Raw genomic sequence first — 15,809 nt, 5'->3', positions numbered from 1 at the left:
GGGAGCTGCTGAATGTGGCTCAGAAAATCCCCAAGTGCCAAACTACAAGAGAGCTGATAAGTCAGCCTTCCCTACCAGTAATTGCATCTGATAAGATTAAATTACCCACTGGAAAGCCTGACTAGGAAAAACTGCAGGAAACCAGATTTTAATAGTCAGAGGAAGGCTGTCCACACCCTGGCACTCTGCAGTGATGCCAGAAGCCAGCAGGCTGTGTCCCCCCAGCATAACCTCAGGTGCTCTGCTGCCCCAGTCACCCACCTTCAGCATCTGGTGCTGCACGCTCAGGGCACTGTACCTGCTGTTGGAGTCTTGCTGGAAAACAAAAGCATTCCTGTGAAACCCCCTGGCACTCCCTGAGCTCTGTACACACAGCTTTGGGAGTCACCAGCCAAAGGATGCAGCTCCCCAGGACACAAATCCATCTCCCCCCTTGGTTTTGGAGCTCCCCAGGACACAAATCCATCCCTCCCCTGGTTTGGAGCTCCCCAGGACACAAATCCATCCCTCCCCTGGTTTGGAGCTCCCCAGGACACAAATCCATCCCTCCCCTGGTTTGGAGCTCCCCAGGACACAAATCCATCCCTCCCCTGGTTTGGAGCTCCCCAGGACACAAATCCATCCCTCCCCTGGTTTGGAGCTCCCCAGGACACAAATCCATCTCCCCCTTGGTTTTGGAGCTCCCCAGGACACAAATCCATCTCCTCCCTGGTTTGGAGCTCCCCAGGACACAAATCCATCTCCCCCTTGGTTTTGGAGCTCCCCAGCACACAAATCCATCCCTCCCCTGGTTTGGAGCTCCCCAGGACACAAATCCATCCCTCCCCTGGTTTGGAGCTCCCCAGGACACAAATCCATCCCTCCCCTGGTTTGGAGCTCCCCAGGACACAAATCCATCTCCCCCCTTGGTTTTGGAGCTCCCCAGGACACAAATCCATCTCCCCCTTGGTTTTGGAGCTCCCCAGGACACAAATCCATCTCCTCCCTGGTTTGGAGCTCCCCAGGACACAAATCCATCCCTCCCCTGGTTTGGAGCTCCCCAGGACACAAATCCATCTCCCCCCTTGGTTTTGGAGCTCCCCAGGACACAAATCCATCTCCCCCTTGGTTTTGGAGCTCCCCAGGACACAAATCCATCTCCCCCTTGGTTTTGGAGCTCCCCAGGACACAAATCCATCCCTCCCCTGGCTTTGGAGCAGAGCAAGCTGCCACACTCTGCACCTACTGCAGAACAACCTATTTTAACTCCTGTTCCTCAGCTCCCAAACTGCTCCCCAGTTTCAACATGAAATAGCCATAAAATCCTAATTTACTTGCTTTATAAAGAGTTCTTTACAGGTTTCTGGGTCCTCTGCCAGACAGAGCTTTCCTTCTGGCACTTGGTATATAAAACAAAGTTTCTTGATGTCTTTATGCTTTCCAGTTCAAAGCCCATGTGTTAGAAAGCTGTCACTGTTATTTTCCCTGGGGGCTAAGCTACAAAAAGATTTCTAACACCTTCTTATTCCCCTTTCCCCTTAAATAAAACAACATTACATTTGAACTACCATAATATAAACAGGGGATTATTTTCTAAATTAATTTTCTGGAGAGGTATTAGTATCTCCCACTATAGCTCAAATAATTAGGAATTGGAGAGCGCTTATGAATGCAGAGTAGAACTGGGATAAGTGAGAGCTCTTTCAATTAGTATTTTGCAAGATCTCTTCCTTTGAACAGTCATAATTGCAAAGTATTTCCTTTTCCTTGCAACTCAAATAGCATCAGCTATTAAAAACTTGTACTAGGCATGATGACTTACCCTTCCTTTATTTAGTGTTTCCTGTGCTTCTAGTTTATAAACAAGAAAATCTGCAACATAAAAGGGAAAGTAATGATGAAAAAAAAAAGCCAGGAAGATGAGAATCTGGGCTTGAATAACTCGACTGTTGAGTACATAAATTCTCTTCAAGAGCTGAATATTCATGCAGAAACAATTTTCAAAGGATCTTAAAAAAAAAAAAAAAAGAAAAAGAAAAAGAAAAACAACCTATGGAGAATTTGACAAAATGAGCAAATTCTTAAAATGCACAAACTTTAGAAAGTTTCATAAAATAGTTTCACTTAAAATTTTCATACCATAGTGAGAGATGCAGAGCTCAGGCTCAAACCTACAGACAGGTAATTGAATCTGACACATGAACTCTCTCAGCAGAGGACCAAGAGCATCATTCAAAAGGAAAAGGGCATTTATAAACTGTGTACTCTTGGAAATAATAAAACATTTCCTCATTTATTTCTTGACCTCTGTCTGTTTCCAGGGTTTGAAGAGGTGCCTCCCCCTCGGGTAGCAGCCGGACCATTCCACACTAGATGGCACCAGAAACCCACCGAGACCTGCACGGTGAGAATCATTTCTCACTCCTTGCCAGCTCTGCTAAAGTCATACTTTTAATTCAGCAGCTGAGTCCTCAGTTTTAGGAAGTACAGAGGCTCTGCCCTGAAAATAGCAATGAATTTATAGCCTGAGGAAACTTAGAGGATTGAATCCTACTGAACTTCCACAGAGGGCACACAGAGGTGTAAGAAATGCAATTTGTGTTTGCCTCACCCACACCTAGAATTTAGTTTTAATCAGGAAAAGGTGTATAAGCATGTGCTCACTCTAAAGCACGTGTAAAAGTACTGATTCCAAGTTTAGTTCCCAGTTGATGGAATGCAGGAAAAGATCCCAAGGTTTTGGTACAAGTTTTGAATTTTTGGCATACCAGGACAGGATTTACACATGCCCATACCCCACATACATGTTGGGGGTTTTATGTACATGGATGCAAACATATTCTCTGTGTTTATTACTTCATATTGCAGTCAGCTGTAAATAGTATTAAAGAGATGATTGCTTTTAAAAAGATCTGATTAAAAAAGATTAAATAAAAAAAGAACTACTACAAAGAGCAGCACAGCTCTGCCAAGTGGATCCTAATATATTGCTTATATATTACCCAACTGATTTTAAATTGAAGAAAAACCATTTGAAATTGCTTTCTACTATAATCAAGTTAAATGTCAAAGTGGAAAGTACATTTTTACCTTCCTTTGCTTTCTTATGTTCCAGCCTTTCCTTCTGCAGTGACTTTTCTAATCTTGACCGGTGCTCATACACAACTGAAAAGAGAAATTTCGTTCACAATTCATTTCAACAGTAACATACACAAACCTCACCATCCACCCCAACACACCCAGGGAGTGTTGGCACAGAATGCACCAGGAAAATACAAGTGGAATGAGGTCATGGGATAAAGGGCTGTTTGTAACCCTTGTGACAGTACCTTTTTCCCTTTTTGCTCCCTTTATCGATCCCAAATCCTGGGTTATTTGCACGGCTAACACAGAATGTGATAACCAGGTGAGGGATTTGTTTGTGGAGGCAGCCAGCTGTGCTGGAGCTACCAAAGGCTCTTTGCTTCTCAGGAATGCAGGGACATTTTCCATGTTTCCATCCTCCCCTGCCTTGTTTGCACAGAGACAAGGAAATCAGACAGGGCAGCTCTGCTGCCAGAGGAATTCCTGGCAGCACACAAAGTGTCCCACGGAGGGAAGGGAGATGCCCAGGGACAGGACAGCTCCTGGAGGTGCAGCAGGGCACTGCTGCCTAAGCTGAGCCGTGGGGAACCTCGGAGCCACCCTGAATTCTTCAAAAATCGGGAATACAGTATTCCTCTGCACTGCCTCCCTGCAAAAATGACTCCCAAGGACTGTCCAAGCTGTCCATGCTTGCTTTGCAGACACCATCCCAAAATGGGGTTTACATTCATGACTTTGTTTGTGGTGGCCAGGTGTGTTTAGGACATCCAATGTCCTCTGGCTGCCAGTAAAGCAGGATTTCATTCAGGCTGTGCTTTGGACATGGAGTTGGGATGTGGCAATTCAGTCCCTATTTACCCTTTCCTCACCTCTCATTATCTGAAACAGCCAAGTTTGCAGCAAAGATATCAATTAAAACACCTGGAAATTACAATTATACGTGTTTAAATTCAGTTTAACACAAGTATCTTTCACTGCCCAAATTACGGTTTGTATTCTTTTAATGAGTTATTAATTTGTAATAAAACAATGAGTGATTTCTCCATCAAAACCAGGAAACTCATTTTCTGAGAATAAGCCATTGATGAATGCAAGGCTTCAATAAGAAGCATCAAATAAAGATTTGTATCTTGGCAGCTACAGAAAATTCCTCTTGCACCTTAAAACATGTTCTTAATTCCACCAAGGTGCACTCAGCAGCCTTATCTGTAAGTGTTTATGTTTTAGCTCTGAAGCTGGATTGCTAATCAATCCCTGGCACCTATCTCCACTTTGCTATTTATCTTCTAAAGTCAAGGGCATCAGTCAAGATGAGCCAATGTATCAACACCCTCTGGAAGGGAACAAGCAGGAATGAATATTCAAAAAGTCACCAGGAGGCTTGGAGAAGGGGGGAAAAAAAAAGCAAAAAAGCACTGCACAGCACTACAGTGATGGTTTTATTTCAGCCCTGAAGGTGGTGAATGCTGAATTATTGTGCAAAAGGAACAGTGGCAGCAGAGCAGCTCAGGAGAGCAATGAAAATCCATAATGGGCTTCCCCTCCCATGCAATCAGGGTGGAACAGGGATTTTGGCCGACACACGAAACCACAAATGGATTTGGAGGGAACATTTTCCATTCCACTTCTCCATCTGCAAGTGCACCTTCCCCAGCTCCTGCTGCTGCTTTACCAAGGGTGTCTGTGGGGGGGAGCCCTGCACAGCAAAGCCACCACAGGGGCAGCAGAAAGGGGCACAGAAGGCAGGATTTGGGGTTTAGGGACCCCTCAGAGCTCAGAGCATCCCTGCTGAGCTCTGGGCTTCACCCTGCACCTGCGGGGTCTGAGCACAGGCAGCGCGGCCTCTCCTCTACCTGCTGAGTAGCAATCCTTGAAACACTGGGTCAAAGCTGGAGAAGTCCTAAAACTGCCCCTCAGGTGACTAAAAAGGGCAAGGAAAAACCTCCTCCCTCACCTCTGCCCTCTGAGTTCAGTTACTGATTGGCCCAGCACGTTCCCCTCTGATAAAAGTCCATCAAGTGCAATGCACTGAAGGTGTTGAGCAAAAATAATTACTAACAAAGCACAGCTCCCATGTTTCCTCACTTGCTCCTTTGGGGAGTAGGCTGCAGGTCAGATTTTTACATACATACTGGAGTTAACCTCCTATAAATTTGAATTATTTCCACCAGTTAGGAAATTTAACTTAAAACAGAGATTTCCTAGTTTTTTTCTAAGGGGCCTGTTAATACAGAAGGAATCTCTCCTTCTTCACTGCCAGCCTGGATATAAGATGTCTGAGCAAGAATCTGAAAGAAATAAATACACTGAAAAATGGGTTTTATAGAAAAGTCCACCCCAGTAGGGGGTGGAACCTATATAAGGAGTCTGACAAAATCCCACTGCTGGGATGCACAAATCATTTTTCCTAGGGTAAGCTTTTAATCTTGCACTGATCTTTGCACAAATAATTGAACTTTATTTCTACATTATATTTAATAGAATGGTAAAAAAGGGGGGGGGGGGGAAATGTTGTCATTTAATGGCTAATAGGCAGTATTCCAAAGCTGGAATTACTGCAGGTGTCAGCTTAATTCTTGAAATTACCTACAGAATGTAACCTACACAAATGAACAAAGACCCACAAACTCACAGAGCCCAGAAACTCAAGTGTTAACCTCACAGATCAATAAAAGACCTCTCACCTTCGACAAGGAAACACTGAAACTCCTGGAGAACACCCCAATAAAACCAAGTCCTCAAGGTTTTCCCCATAAAGAAAAGGAAGTGAGGGAGAAGGGAGGTGTGGAATGCCCTGCACGTTCCCAGATTGCGCCACTTCCACCAGTGCTGAGCGTTAATTACAACACAGGAGTCAGGGAGGTGATGAAATTGAGATTATTTAACAGTCAACGTTCCTTCTCTTATCTTTGCTCTACCCCTCTAAGCAGTAAGGCTGTTATTAAGCAAAACAAGCCATTCTTGTACATTTAAAAGAAAGAATTTCTTTGTTGACATTATCAGCAATTTTGTGACCGTGTTACTTCAATCATTTGGTCTGTCAGGATTATCCAGAGTCTAAAATGCCACAGCTCCCTGGAAAATTAAGATTACCCTGGGATTTAAATATACATGATACAAGAAGTTTACCTAATTTCAACATGAGTGCTCGTTACACAATTCTGAAATCTTTCTCTGAGCTTACAGTAGTATCTTTCACTTAAAACCAGCAGATTTCAGTAGTCTTGGCAACACTCAGTGTTGTTTTCCCTCACACCGTGGCAGAGTTGAACTGAGCCAGCAGCATGGGGTAAACACCCTGGCACCTCTCTGGTGACACTGTGAAGGTCTGCAGAGCACAAATTTGCTATAAAAATAGTGAATTCCCTGCAAATAGAACCATTTAAAATGTGAACTCGTGGAAAAAGCCTTTCTGCTGAGAGTAAAGCATTTCCACGAGTCAAAGAGGAATCCCTTCAATATGGGGTGGAGGATAAATTTTCTAATCCAATGACAATAATTACAATTTTGACCTCAGATGACATTTCACGACAAATCTGACTCATTTAATGGTGGTAGGAGATATTAATAATATAACAAGACCTGCTCCCCAAGCTTCCAGCCCTGTATTTCAATCAGTGAATCTGCTTTCAAAGAAGATCCAGTGATTTCACTACTGATAATCTTATCAGGAACAGCTTATCAAACTGCAGCAGCAGGATTCCTCACCACAGTACAAGCCATGCTGGCCTCAGTATCACAGTCTGAGCTCCATCTCTTTCACAGACTCAAAGGAGGGTTTAGCAATAAATGGATATTCCAGTGACACTGCAAATATCTTGGGAAAAACAGAAGTATTTCCACAATAAAGACTAGGAAATCTCTGTTTTAAGTACAGAGCAGGAAAACAACAATACAAAAACCCATTTATTTATCATGGAATGGTTTGGCTTGGAAGGAACCTTGAAGCTCAGCTTGTCCCACCTCCCTGCCATGGGCAGGGACACCTTCACTTCCACTAGACCAGGCTGCTCCGAGCCACAATATTTACAATATATTTAACAATATGTTATATAAACATAATATATAAACAATGCAATATATAAACAACATAATACATAAATTTAATAATTTATGTCCTTGAAGTTTTCTGGTTTGAATTTCCACAAAAAAGGACAGAAAAAGAGACCAAGCTAAGGTGAAACTGATTGTGTGTGAGGCTTCACTGTGGAACATCCAGGCAGGGATGGGCTGCTCTCATTTTGCTCTCTGCAAACCACAGCTGGCACTGTGTGGACCATGAGAATTACCTTGACTTCCAAACAAACTCCTACACTTTCCAATTTACTCACATGATCAAGTAATGGTTTTGTCTAATTACAGCCAGTCATGTCAAACCTGGTAAACCACACCATGCATTGGTAGTTGTGCTTTTAAAAATGACCCCTGCTTTGACTGAATTCCTTAAGCATTTATTTTATTCAGAGTAGTAATAATTGGAAAAGTTTGCATTTAATATCTGGATCTTTACATTCAGGGGATTTTTTAAGAGAAAGCAGAACATGTGCTTTCAGAGATCCTGCACCAAAAATGAGCTATCAATTAAAATAAACCTGTTCCTCTGACTTACTCAGTATTCCAGGAAGAAGTTCCAGCTAAAAAGTTCCAGTAAGCAATTCTCATTTTGCCTTCCCTGCAGTTCTGAAAAATGGGAAATGCTGGAGAATTTGGCACATTAATGCACCCCAGAAAAACACACTTGTACTTCTAAGAGATCATTGTGGTCCTCTATTCGATTGTAAGGATGACAGGAAAATTAATTTTTAAACTGGAGCAAACATCTAAATTTAATAGAATCCTTTTACTGCAGCCTGCCTCACCCACTGCCTTTCTTAGAAGTCAATAACACCTCTAGGAAACAACAGATGTAAGGTAAGTTGGGACAGAAGGAAGGATTTCTCATGTTTAAAGAGTAAGCTGTAATAGCTGCTGCTAAAAATAAGTTGGAGAAGGGGTATTAAATGTGATTAAATATTTAATCCCTCCCAGATAGGCTTCAGACCTGACTTTTATCAGGAAGGAGATCATGTTTCCAGAAATGATTTCCAGTGCATTCCACAAAAGGTTTCTCCCAACCCTTGGTAGCACAGGTGGGATCAGCATTGCTGATTTTTCTATACACCAGTAGATGATAAAGGATTTGGATATTTTTGGAGTGATGATAAATGCAAATAGTTCAAACTAAACCTGTGTAGTGATTTTAGACTAAAATTAGCAGAAAAACACATAAACATTGATAAAAGCTGCAGAGGCAACAGTTTTCTTCTCACATCACCTCTGAATCTCTGGGTCTGCTCAACCCTCAGCTCCAGGAAACAAGGGCCTGTTCTTTCTCTCAAAAAGTCTTTTACACTTTTTTCACTTTTATGAAGGTTTAGTGGTTGTTACCTACATGGTGTCAGGATGTACATAAATATCTATATTCAGGGACTAGTGTAAAAAACACAGCTTGGAGAAAAAAGCCCAACCTATAGATGCACAAACTGCCCCCAGAAATCAAGAGTTTGAGTTAGTGATTCATTTTTTGACTGAAAATGGCTTAGTTGAGTGTGGTGGTGTGGATTGGAGCAGGCTCCTTACTCTGCCCTCTGGGAGCTCAGGCAGACCATCCTTCTCTCATCATGTCTGTAATTAAGCCCTGGAAATGATGCCAAACTCTGGGATCTGAGCCACCTCAGGAAAATAAGATAGCAGCTAATTTCAGGTACTTTAGGGAAGGGGAAAATGCAGAGGACAAGGTGGAACAATTGCAGTTTCTTTTATTGATTAATTAAAAATACAAAGCAGAAAATCTCAGGAGGTTTGGGTTGGGCTACATGACCACAAAAAGATCAGAAGTGCATCCAGCTCACAAGACCCTTCCTTAAACAAGGACAGCATCCAGACAGGTTGAATTCCTCAAGTACTCACCTCAGGCTCTGACATGACTAGAAATTCACACCCCTGAATCCTGAAAATCCCAGGAAAAATCACCCAACAAAGGATTCAGCTTTAATTACTTGTTCTGTAAAGCTCATTTTTTTTCCAGTATTCTGATTTATTAGCTTTCATTACCATCAAACCTCAAAGCAGCACCTGACTTTCAGCAGGGCAGATGAAATGACTTTTTCCCTGCAAGGATCCCATTCCAAAAGGAGCAAAGTGAACTCTGTCAGCCACAAATTGCTGGCAATATCCTCAGCAGCACAACAGAGATGCTATAATGGGCACTCACATCCCTGAGAGGGTGGAAACCTTACTCATAAGTTGCCCCACCCAAACTCACAGGCTGACAAGCAAACAGCCAGCCCATGAGACAATGAATGTGCTTGCAACATCATTTTTAAGGCTCAGCAATTCAGTCAGGCAGGAATGTGAGTGTCCAAGAAGCCAGAATGCAAACTCACCACCATCAACACATCCTGCCTTCCTCCTGAAGTGTCCACTCAGCTCCACCACTGACAAGCTTTAGGAGGCTTAAACCACCAGCAGCAACAAATATTTGATATTTTGCATCACGTTGTGTGATGCAGGTCTTGTGTCAAAGTGGGAAGGGGGAGCACCAAAGCCCAGGGAACAAACCCACCCCACTAGCTCATCCTGCTCAAAACTCCTGCAGGCTGCCCTGTGATTCTCAGCCAGGCTCCAGCTGGGGTGCAGAGGGAATGCTAGCTCTGGTTATCCAGGATTTATCCTGGAGCTGGTGTGTTCTCAAGGAAAGAGCGCTTGGGCACGGATTACACATAAATATGGGCACGTGCTCAATTTAGCTTTCAAGTCAGAATTCAGCTGCTGGACATGGAAATTCTGCTATGGACATGGAAACACACTTCCCTGAGTTCACTCATCTGAGCAGAGCTCCAGCACCTTTTCTGTACTTGGGTTATGAGTTAGAGCTGGATAATTCCAGATAACCCAAAATCTTGAGGGTGAGCTGCAAAACAGACACATCTCTATCTAGTTTATACATACTTATATGTACATGCAAATACATATATATATATATAAATATACATTGCACCATATACTTCTTTCTTTACTAAAATTCTGCACAATTTCAAGTATTTGATGCTTTTTTAAGTATTTAGAATATGAAATATCAATTGAAAATGTGAATGGAGGTTAAAAAAAATGTGAATGTAGGTAAAAAAAATACAGCCAGGCGCTCAGAGGAGGTTACAAACCAAAGCTTTCCCTTTCACGAAGCCAGGTAGCAGAATTTGGGATGCTGCAGTTGCCATTTCAGGGGAAGTACACACAGAACCAGCCTCTCCTCTTACACTGCTACCAGGGATCTCTCAGGCAGCAAGAAAATGCTATCAAAGTGCTGCAGTGTTATGTGCAGCCTGAAAGTCACAGGAATGACAGGAATTCAGGATTCTGTGATTAGGAAGAGCAACCAAACACACAGGAGCTGTAGCAGCTGCAGCTCTGCTTGTCTGATGCATGTGAAAAATAAGCCATTAAAAGTAGTGCTGGTTGTTCCCCGCCCTGCCAACTCGAGGTACAAGTTTAAGGCACTGTAAAAAAGGGATGTAACAGTGAAGTACACCCAGAACTGCGTGATGTCAGAGCAGCTTTGGCATCTGTGCAGCCTGCACGCAGATATGATAAATATTAACCACTAAGGTGACACAGAACTGTGATCTAGGAGTGCAGTGCATTGTGCAATTCCACACTCATGAAGCTACCACAGATCTGCCAGCCCCCAGCAGGTCACCCCCTCAGGGAGCCTTCTCTTAGGACAACTGGCACACCAGGCACCGAGCAAGCCACATTTGCTTTACAGCCATTGCCTTCTAGCACTGCATCAGAAACCTTTGAGGAAATCCACACCTTGGCCACAGCAGGGAAAGCTCCAAAGCCCAGAGTCCCTGCTGGGCTGGCTGCCAGGATCACAGGACAGTGTCAGGCTGCACAGAGACTGCACAAAGCCATCAGACTGACAGGAAGAGCAGAAAAAAATACAGTAAGAGGCACTAACTGTAGGCTGTTATTAGGATTAGGGATTAAAACAGATTAAACAGATTAAAATAGTACACAAGGGGTTACTTAACACCCAGAGGATGAGAAGACAGAAGCTGCAAGGCTAAAAAGATGTCTGTAGATACTTTCAATCCTGCAGTAATCACAGGTACCATCAGGCTCACCTGCAGCTCTCAGCGTGGTTCTGTTCTAGCAACTGAAGCCTGTTCCTGTATGGCCAATAGCTCAAGACTTAGACTGACACAGTTTTAAAGGAAGCAAAAAGCATCAGGTTTTGCTTTTATCACTTTAAGAAGTACTAAGTAAGATTATCTCCATGTTTCAAATGTATATCGTGCTCACAGAATGAGACTTTAAAATAATCAGCTCACTGGGAAGATCAGCTTCTCTATGAAAGACTTAATAGATAACAATGACTTCAGGTTTTCTCAGCAGTCAAAAAATTTTGTGTCATCTCTGAATTTTGCTCCTGGTACTCCCTTTGTGGACTACAAAAGCAGCCCTATATTCTCCATGCTCAGCAGAACTTTGTTAGAGAAAAATACTGAAGTTTTATATTCTTCTACACAATCTTCTGCAATGGGATCCTCTAAAGGGGATGAGTTTAGGATCCCAGCCTCTCTAACCCAGTTATTGTGTTTCCCAGGTCTGCCACCCTTCCCTTGGTACCCTGGGCTCACTCCAAGGGGCACAAACACTTCTCAGCAGAGTGGCTGAAGCTGTGAACACCAGGAGAGCAAAAGCCCCCAAACCCACAGCCATGTGCAGCTCTCTTCAGATCAGGTGTGTGTGTTAAATGGTTCTGAGACTCCTCCTGCCCCATTTCCCAGTGATCTGTGCATTCTGCCTTGGTATTTTCCCACATATTCCCAGGAGACTGAACCTCCTTCAGGTGTTGCTGTGTTTGAGCAAAACAAGGCAATGAAAAAGATAAAAATCTAAGACAGCTGGCTTTTCATGAAAAAACAGAAAGAACAGCTCATTTAGGCATAAAGAACTGGCAAGTACCATAAAGAAGGTTGTTATTACCTACATTTTTGAAAAAACCCATAAAAACATGAGAAACAGTAGAGGGGACAGCAGGAAGTGAAGGGAGCTGCACTCTGAGCTACAGCTGAGGATCTTGATTCAAATTTTGGGCAGACCAAAGGCATTCAGGTCCTAAACTGCCCCTGCGTCCATAAACTCAGGAGTGTCCACGAACCTCAGGCATTTCACAAATGGACTCAAGTTTCACTCACAAGCCCTGACAGGGCAGCTCCCAAGCTCCTCTGTGTGCAATCAGGAAAGGAACTGCCTTTGTAGGCTCCAGCAGTCACAACAAAACCCTAGAGAGAGTCAGACAACAGGTGATACTTCACTGCCCTCCAAGAGATTCACTCCAGCCAGACTTCCGGGGGCACAGCCAGCCTGCCACGACACAGCCCCAGCATTCTCAAAAACACCACTTTTAGAGGTTGCCTTTTTGTTTTTGTAGTTCACATTTAAACCTATAAAAACCTCCTGATGAAATGGTTGTTCAGGAAACAGAAGTCCAAGGAATCCTTTTCTGCTCAGTTTGAAAGTCTCATCCAATCACCCAGGAGAGCTGTGAACACCTCTGGCTGCAGCACCATCCCTTCCTTTAACTTTGCCCTTTAACTGGTTTCTCTTTAAAATATTTCAGGGTGCTTCCATCATATTTCAGGCCCCAAAGTTATCTCTAGTCCAGGATCTATAGGGAAACTGGTTATGCTGCATGGAAAAGATAAGCTGCATTACTTTACCAATGCAGTACTTTAATTTTATTGTTCTCATAAAGCAATAAACTCAAAGAATAATCTCTGGACAGCCAAGAGATGTAGCTCAGATGCACGTAGAGGGGTTTTTCTGTTTGTTTTATTGTTTGTTTGGTTTTTTTTTAATTTGGCAACAGGAACATTGTTGATTTAAAATCTAGGTTGTTTAAAATCAAAAGTTCAAAGTGCAGTCAGATACTGCACCTGCAAACTGGAGTTGCTGTCAGCATTTTATGTTGTTTCCAAGTCTCTTCCCTCCTGTTGCTCCATAACAAAGAGTTAAACAGGACAGGTTCAGGAAGGGGTTTGGATATCACCAGTGAGGCTATGTCTCTCCAGGTGAGCTGGGCACAGGCTCTGAATCCTCTGTGTTCTCCTCAGTAACAAACTCCTGCTGCAAAAACCCAGGTGATTGTGCAGGGGAGGCCATTTCAGAAAGACAAGGAAGAAAAGTTTATTTCCCAGATCCTCTGGAGCCCTCAGGAATAGAACTTCCCTTTACTTTAGTGGGAAATTAGGCAGCCGGGGGCTGCTGCTGCATTTAGTATTTCTCTGGGCTCTCACCCTCTCTTAGGCTCTAACAGCCACTTCCAGAACACAGGAAAATTTAAAGAACCATTTTTTATTGTTACATTTTATTTTCCCTTGTATTCTGTAACTTAATTGCCTGTAATTGTTTTTTTCAAACAAGGTTTACTGCTACCATACTTGGCATAGATAAATTCTCCTGCTTAATGGGCTTGATAAACTGGCATGGATCCCAGAACCATGTGAGTTTATTGCATGGATCATCAAATCTATTAATGTTACCAGATCCTGGTCCATAGCTCACATTTCCCATTGATACACTGAAACAAGCAAGAGAATTACAGAAAATGCAGCTCCCACAATTGCCTGCTGCTCCCATGAACTCACTTGGATAGATGGTGGCTACTCTAAATCATGTTTCAAGCATGGAAAGTTCATATCAACAGTCCAGACCTCACATATCTGATCCAGAGAATCTCCCCTCTGTGGCAGGACAAAGTCTGTTGCACACTCCTCTTTGGCAAAGCTGGAGCAGCAGAAAAAGCCAACTTATCAAATTTTACCTTGAGAACAAGATGTTCCTGTGTCTTCTGTTGGCAAATGCACAGCCTAGCAAGAGTAGCCCTTTAGCCATCTGCCACACACCCCCTTCCCAGCCAAACCTTTACACCTTTTCTGTGACTAAAATGAAGGTTTTCTGGCAAAGAGCTCCCTGGTATTACCTGGAAATAGCCTGAAATTGAAACACTAAGCAAGGGTGGTGTCAGCTGGTGACTGAACACGTCGAAGGAAGCAATCACTGTAAGAATCTAAGAGCATAAACCCAACTCTGCGCTCTCTGCACACAAACTGTGTGCTGCCACACATGCTTTGATGGATGCTCCCACAGGGAAAAGGATGGCTGAGGATCACCCTGAAGTTTAGTGCTGCTACAGCAGATCCCTCTGATTCTTCTTTCATGCTATTTTGAGAAAGAAAACTTGAAAGTTGGCTCTGGGCTTTGTGCTGACCTGATAACCTTGCCCTTGACAATTAAGAGAGGTGCTGAGGTCTTTCACTTCCCAGACCATTGATGTTTCAGGTACATCCTGCTGCTTTGCTTCTGATTTCTTGGCATGCAGATGTCAGACATGGACAACTTTTCATCTTCAACCACAGGACCTACATCTGCTGCATCCTTAAACCAATATACACAAGGATCTGTATTTATGTGACACCTTTAGGCCAAGAAATTCAAAGTTATTCCAAAAGTAATAGAACAGCCTTACTCAAGTAACTTACTTGAACTTTACTTTTAAATCACCCTTTAAAACCACTTTATTAGAATACTCCTCTCCTCCATCCTGGAGCTATTTAAGGTTTATGCTGCCCAGGAGCTGCAGATGGATGCTCAACATAAAACCCTGCAAGACAAGGGGGTTTTTGTGGGACAAGCCCACAAAAATCCCAGACTGGACACAGCCTGCACTGCTCGCCTGCCTTTCCCTTTTGTGCCAGGAATCGCCAAGTGATGTGCAGTCCTTTGGGAATAAAGAAGAGTCACTACGGGATGTGCGGGGAGAGAGGGCATGAGAGCTCTGCAGGAATCCACACCACCTCACCTAGGGAGACACTACAACCCCGCAGGCTGAAGGAGAAGGGGGAGAAGGAGCAAAACTTTGAGAGAGGCAGGACAGCCAGAGGAGGAGGAGGAGGAGGAAGAAGGTGTTCTGCAAGCCCTGGGGAAGGGCAGCAGAGGCTCCTGCCTAGGGAGTACCTTGTAACTGAGCCGAGAGCGACTCCTGATGCTGCTGGTACTTGAGCGCCGTGGCCTCAGCCTTCCTCAGCTGGCCCTGCAGCTCGTAGTAGAGCATCGCCCCGTAGAGGAACCCGAACACCACGGTCAGCAGCAGCAGCGTCTGGAAAATCCGCTTCTGTTTCCGGGAGCACATCCCGTTGCCCATATCCCCGGCGGGGTCCCGAGGGCCCCCCGCCCGTCACGGCTCAGCAGCGGGCGGGAGGCGGCAGCATCGGAGGCCCCGGGAGGAGCAGGAGGAGGAGGAGGAGAAGGAGGAAGGGAAGGAGGGACGGCGGAGGCGGGGCCGGCCCAGCGTTTCAGCCCCTGGGCACGGCCGCGGCGCCCGGGGCGGTCTCTGCGGTGCGGACAGCGGCGGGGCTCATGCCGGGGATGCTCCGCGTCCCTGTGGCCGTGTGCCGGTCCCTGCGGCCGGGATGGGGGGCTGCGGGGAACAAAGGCAGGTCCCGGCCCCGCACTGACGTGTCCCCGCTCGGCCGTGGCTCCCCCGCCGCGGGATCCCCGAAGGAAGTCCCGCTCCGGGCGCGGCCTCATTGGGTCGGGCCGCGGGGCTCTGCCCTCCCTCCGGAGCGCATTGGGTGCCCGCCGCGTCCGTCCGCAGCGGGCCGCGCTTCCCGCCCGCCCCTCCAGCCGCCGGCTTC

General features: G+C 44.7%; 1 protein-coding gene across 1 annotated transcript in view; it reads right to left on the bottom strand.

The window, feature by feature from the left end:
- GOLIM4 (golgi integral membrane protein 4) overlaps positions 1-15,392 on the bottom strand; it is a 29,280-nt gene extending 13,888 nt beyond the window's left edge. The window contains exons 1-4 of the mRNA XM_066556423.1: positions 15,130-15,392; positions 3,070-3,144; positions 1,802-1,851; positions 262-315 (exon numbers count right to left, since the gene is read on the bottom strand). Coding sequence (XP_066412520.1) covers positions 262-315; positions 1,802-1,851; positions 3,070-3,144; positions 15,130-15,316 — 366 coding nt within the window. The 5' untranslated portion in view covers positions 15,317-15,392. The remainder of the gene's footprint in view (positions 1-261; positions 316-1,801; positions 1,852-3,069; positions 3,145-15,129) is intronic.
- Between the last annotated feature and the right edge of the window lie 417 nt (positions 15,393-15,809).

Source organism: Molothrus aeneus, chromosome 10 (genome assembly GCF_037042795.1).
Source record: "Molothrus aeneus isolate 106 chromosome 10, BPBGC_Maene_1.0, whole genome shotgun sequence".
NCBI classification, from domain to species: Eukaryota; Metazoa; Chordata; class Aves; order Passeriformes; family Icteridae; genus Molothrus; species Molothrus aeneus.
Note: the sequence above shows the minus strand (reverse complement) of the source record. Positions and strands in the feature narration are given on the sequence as shown.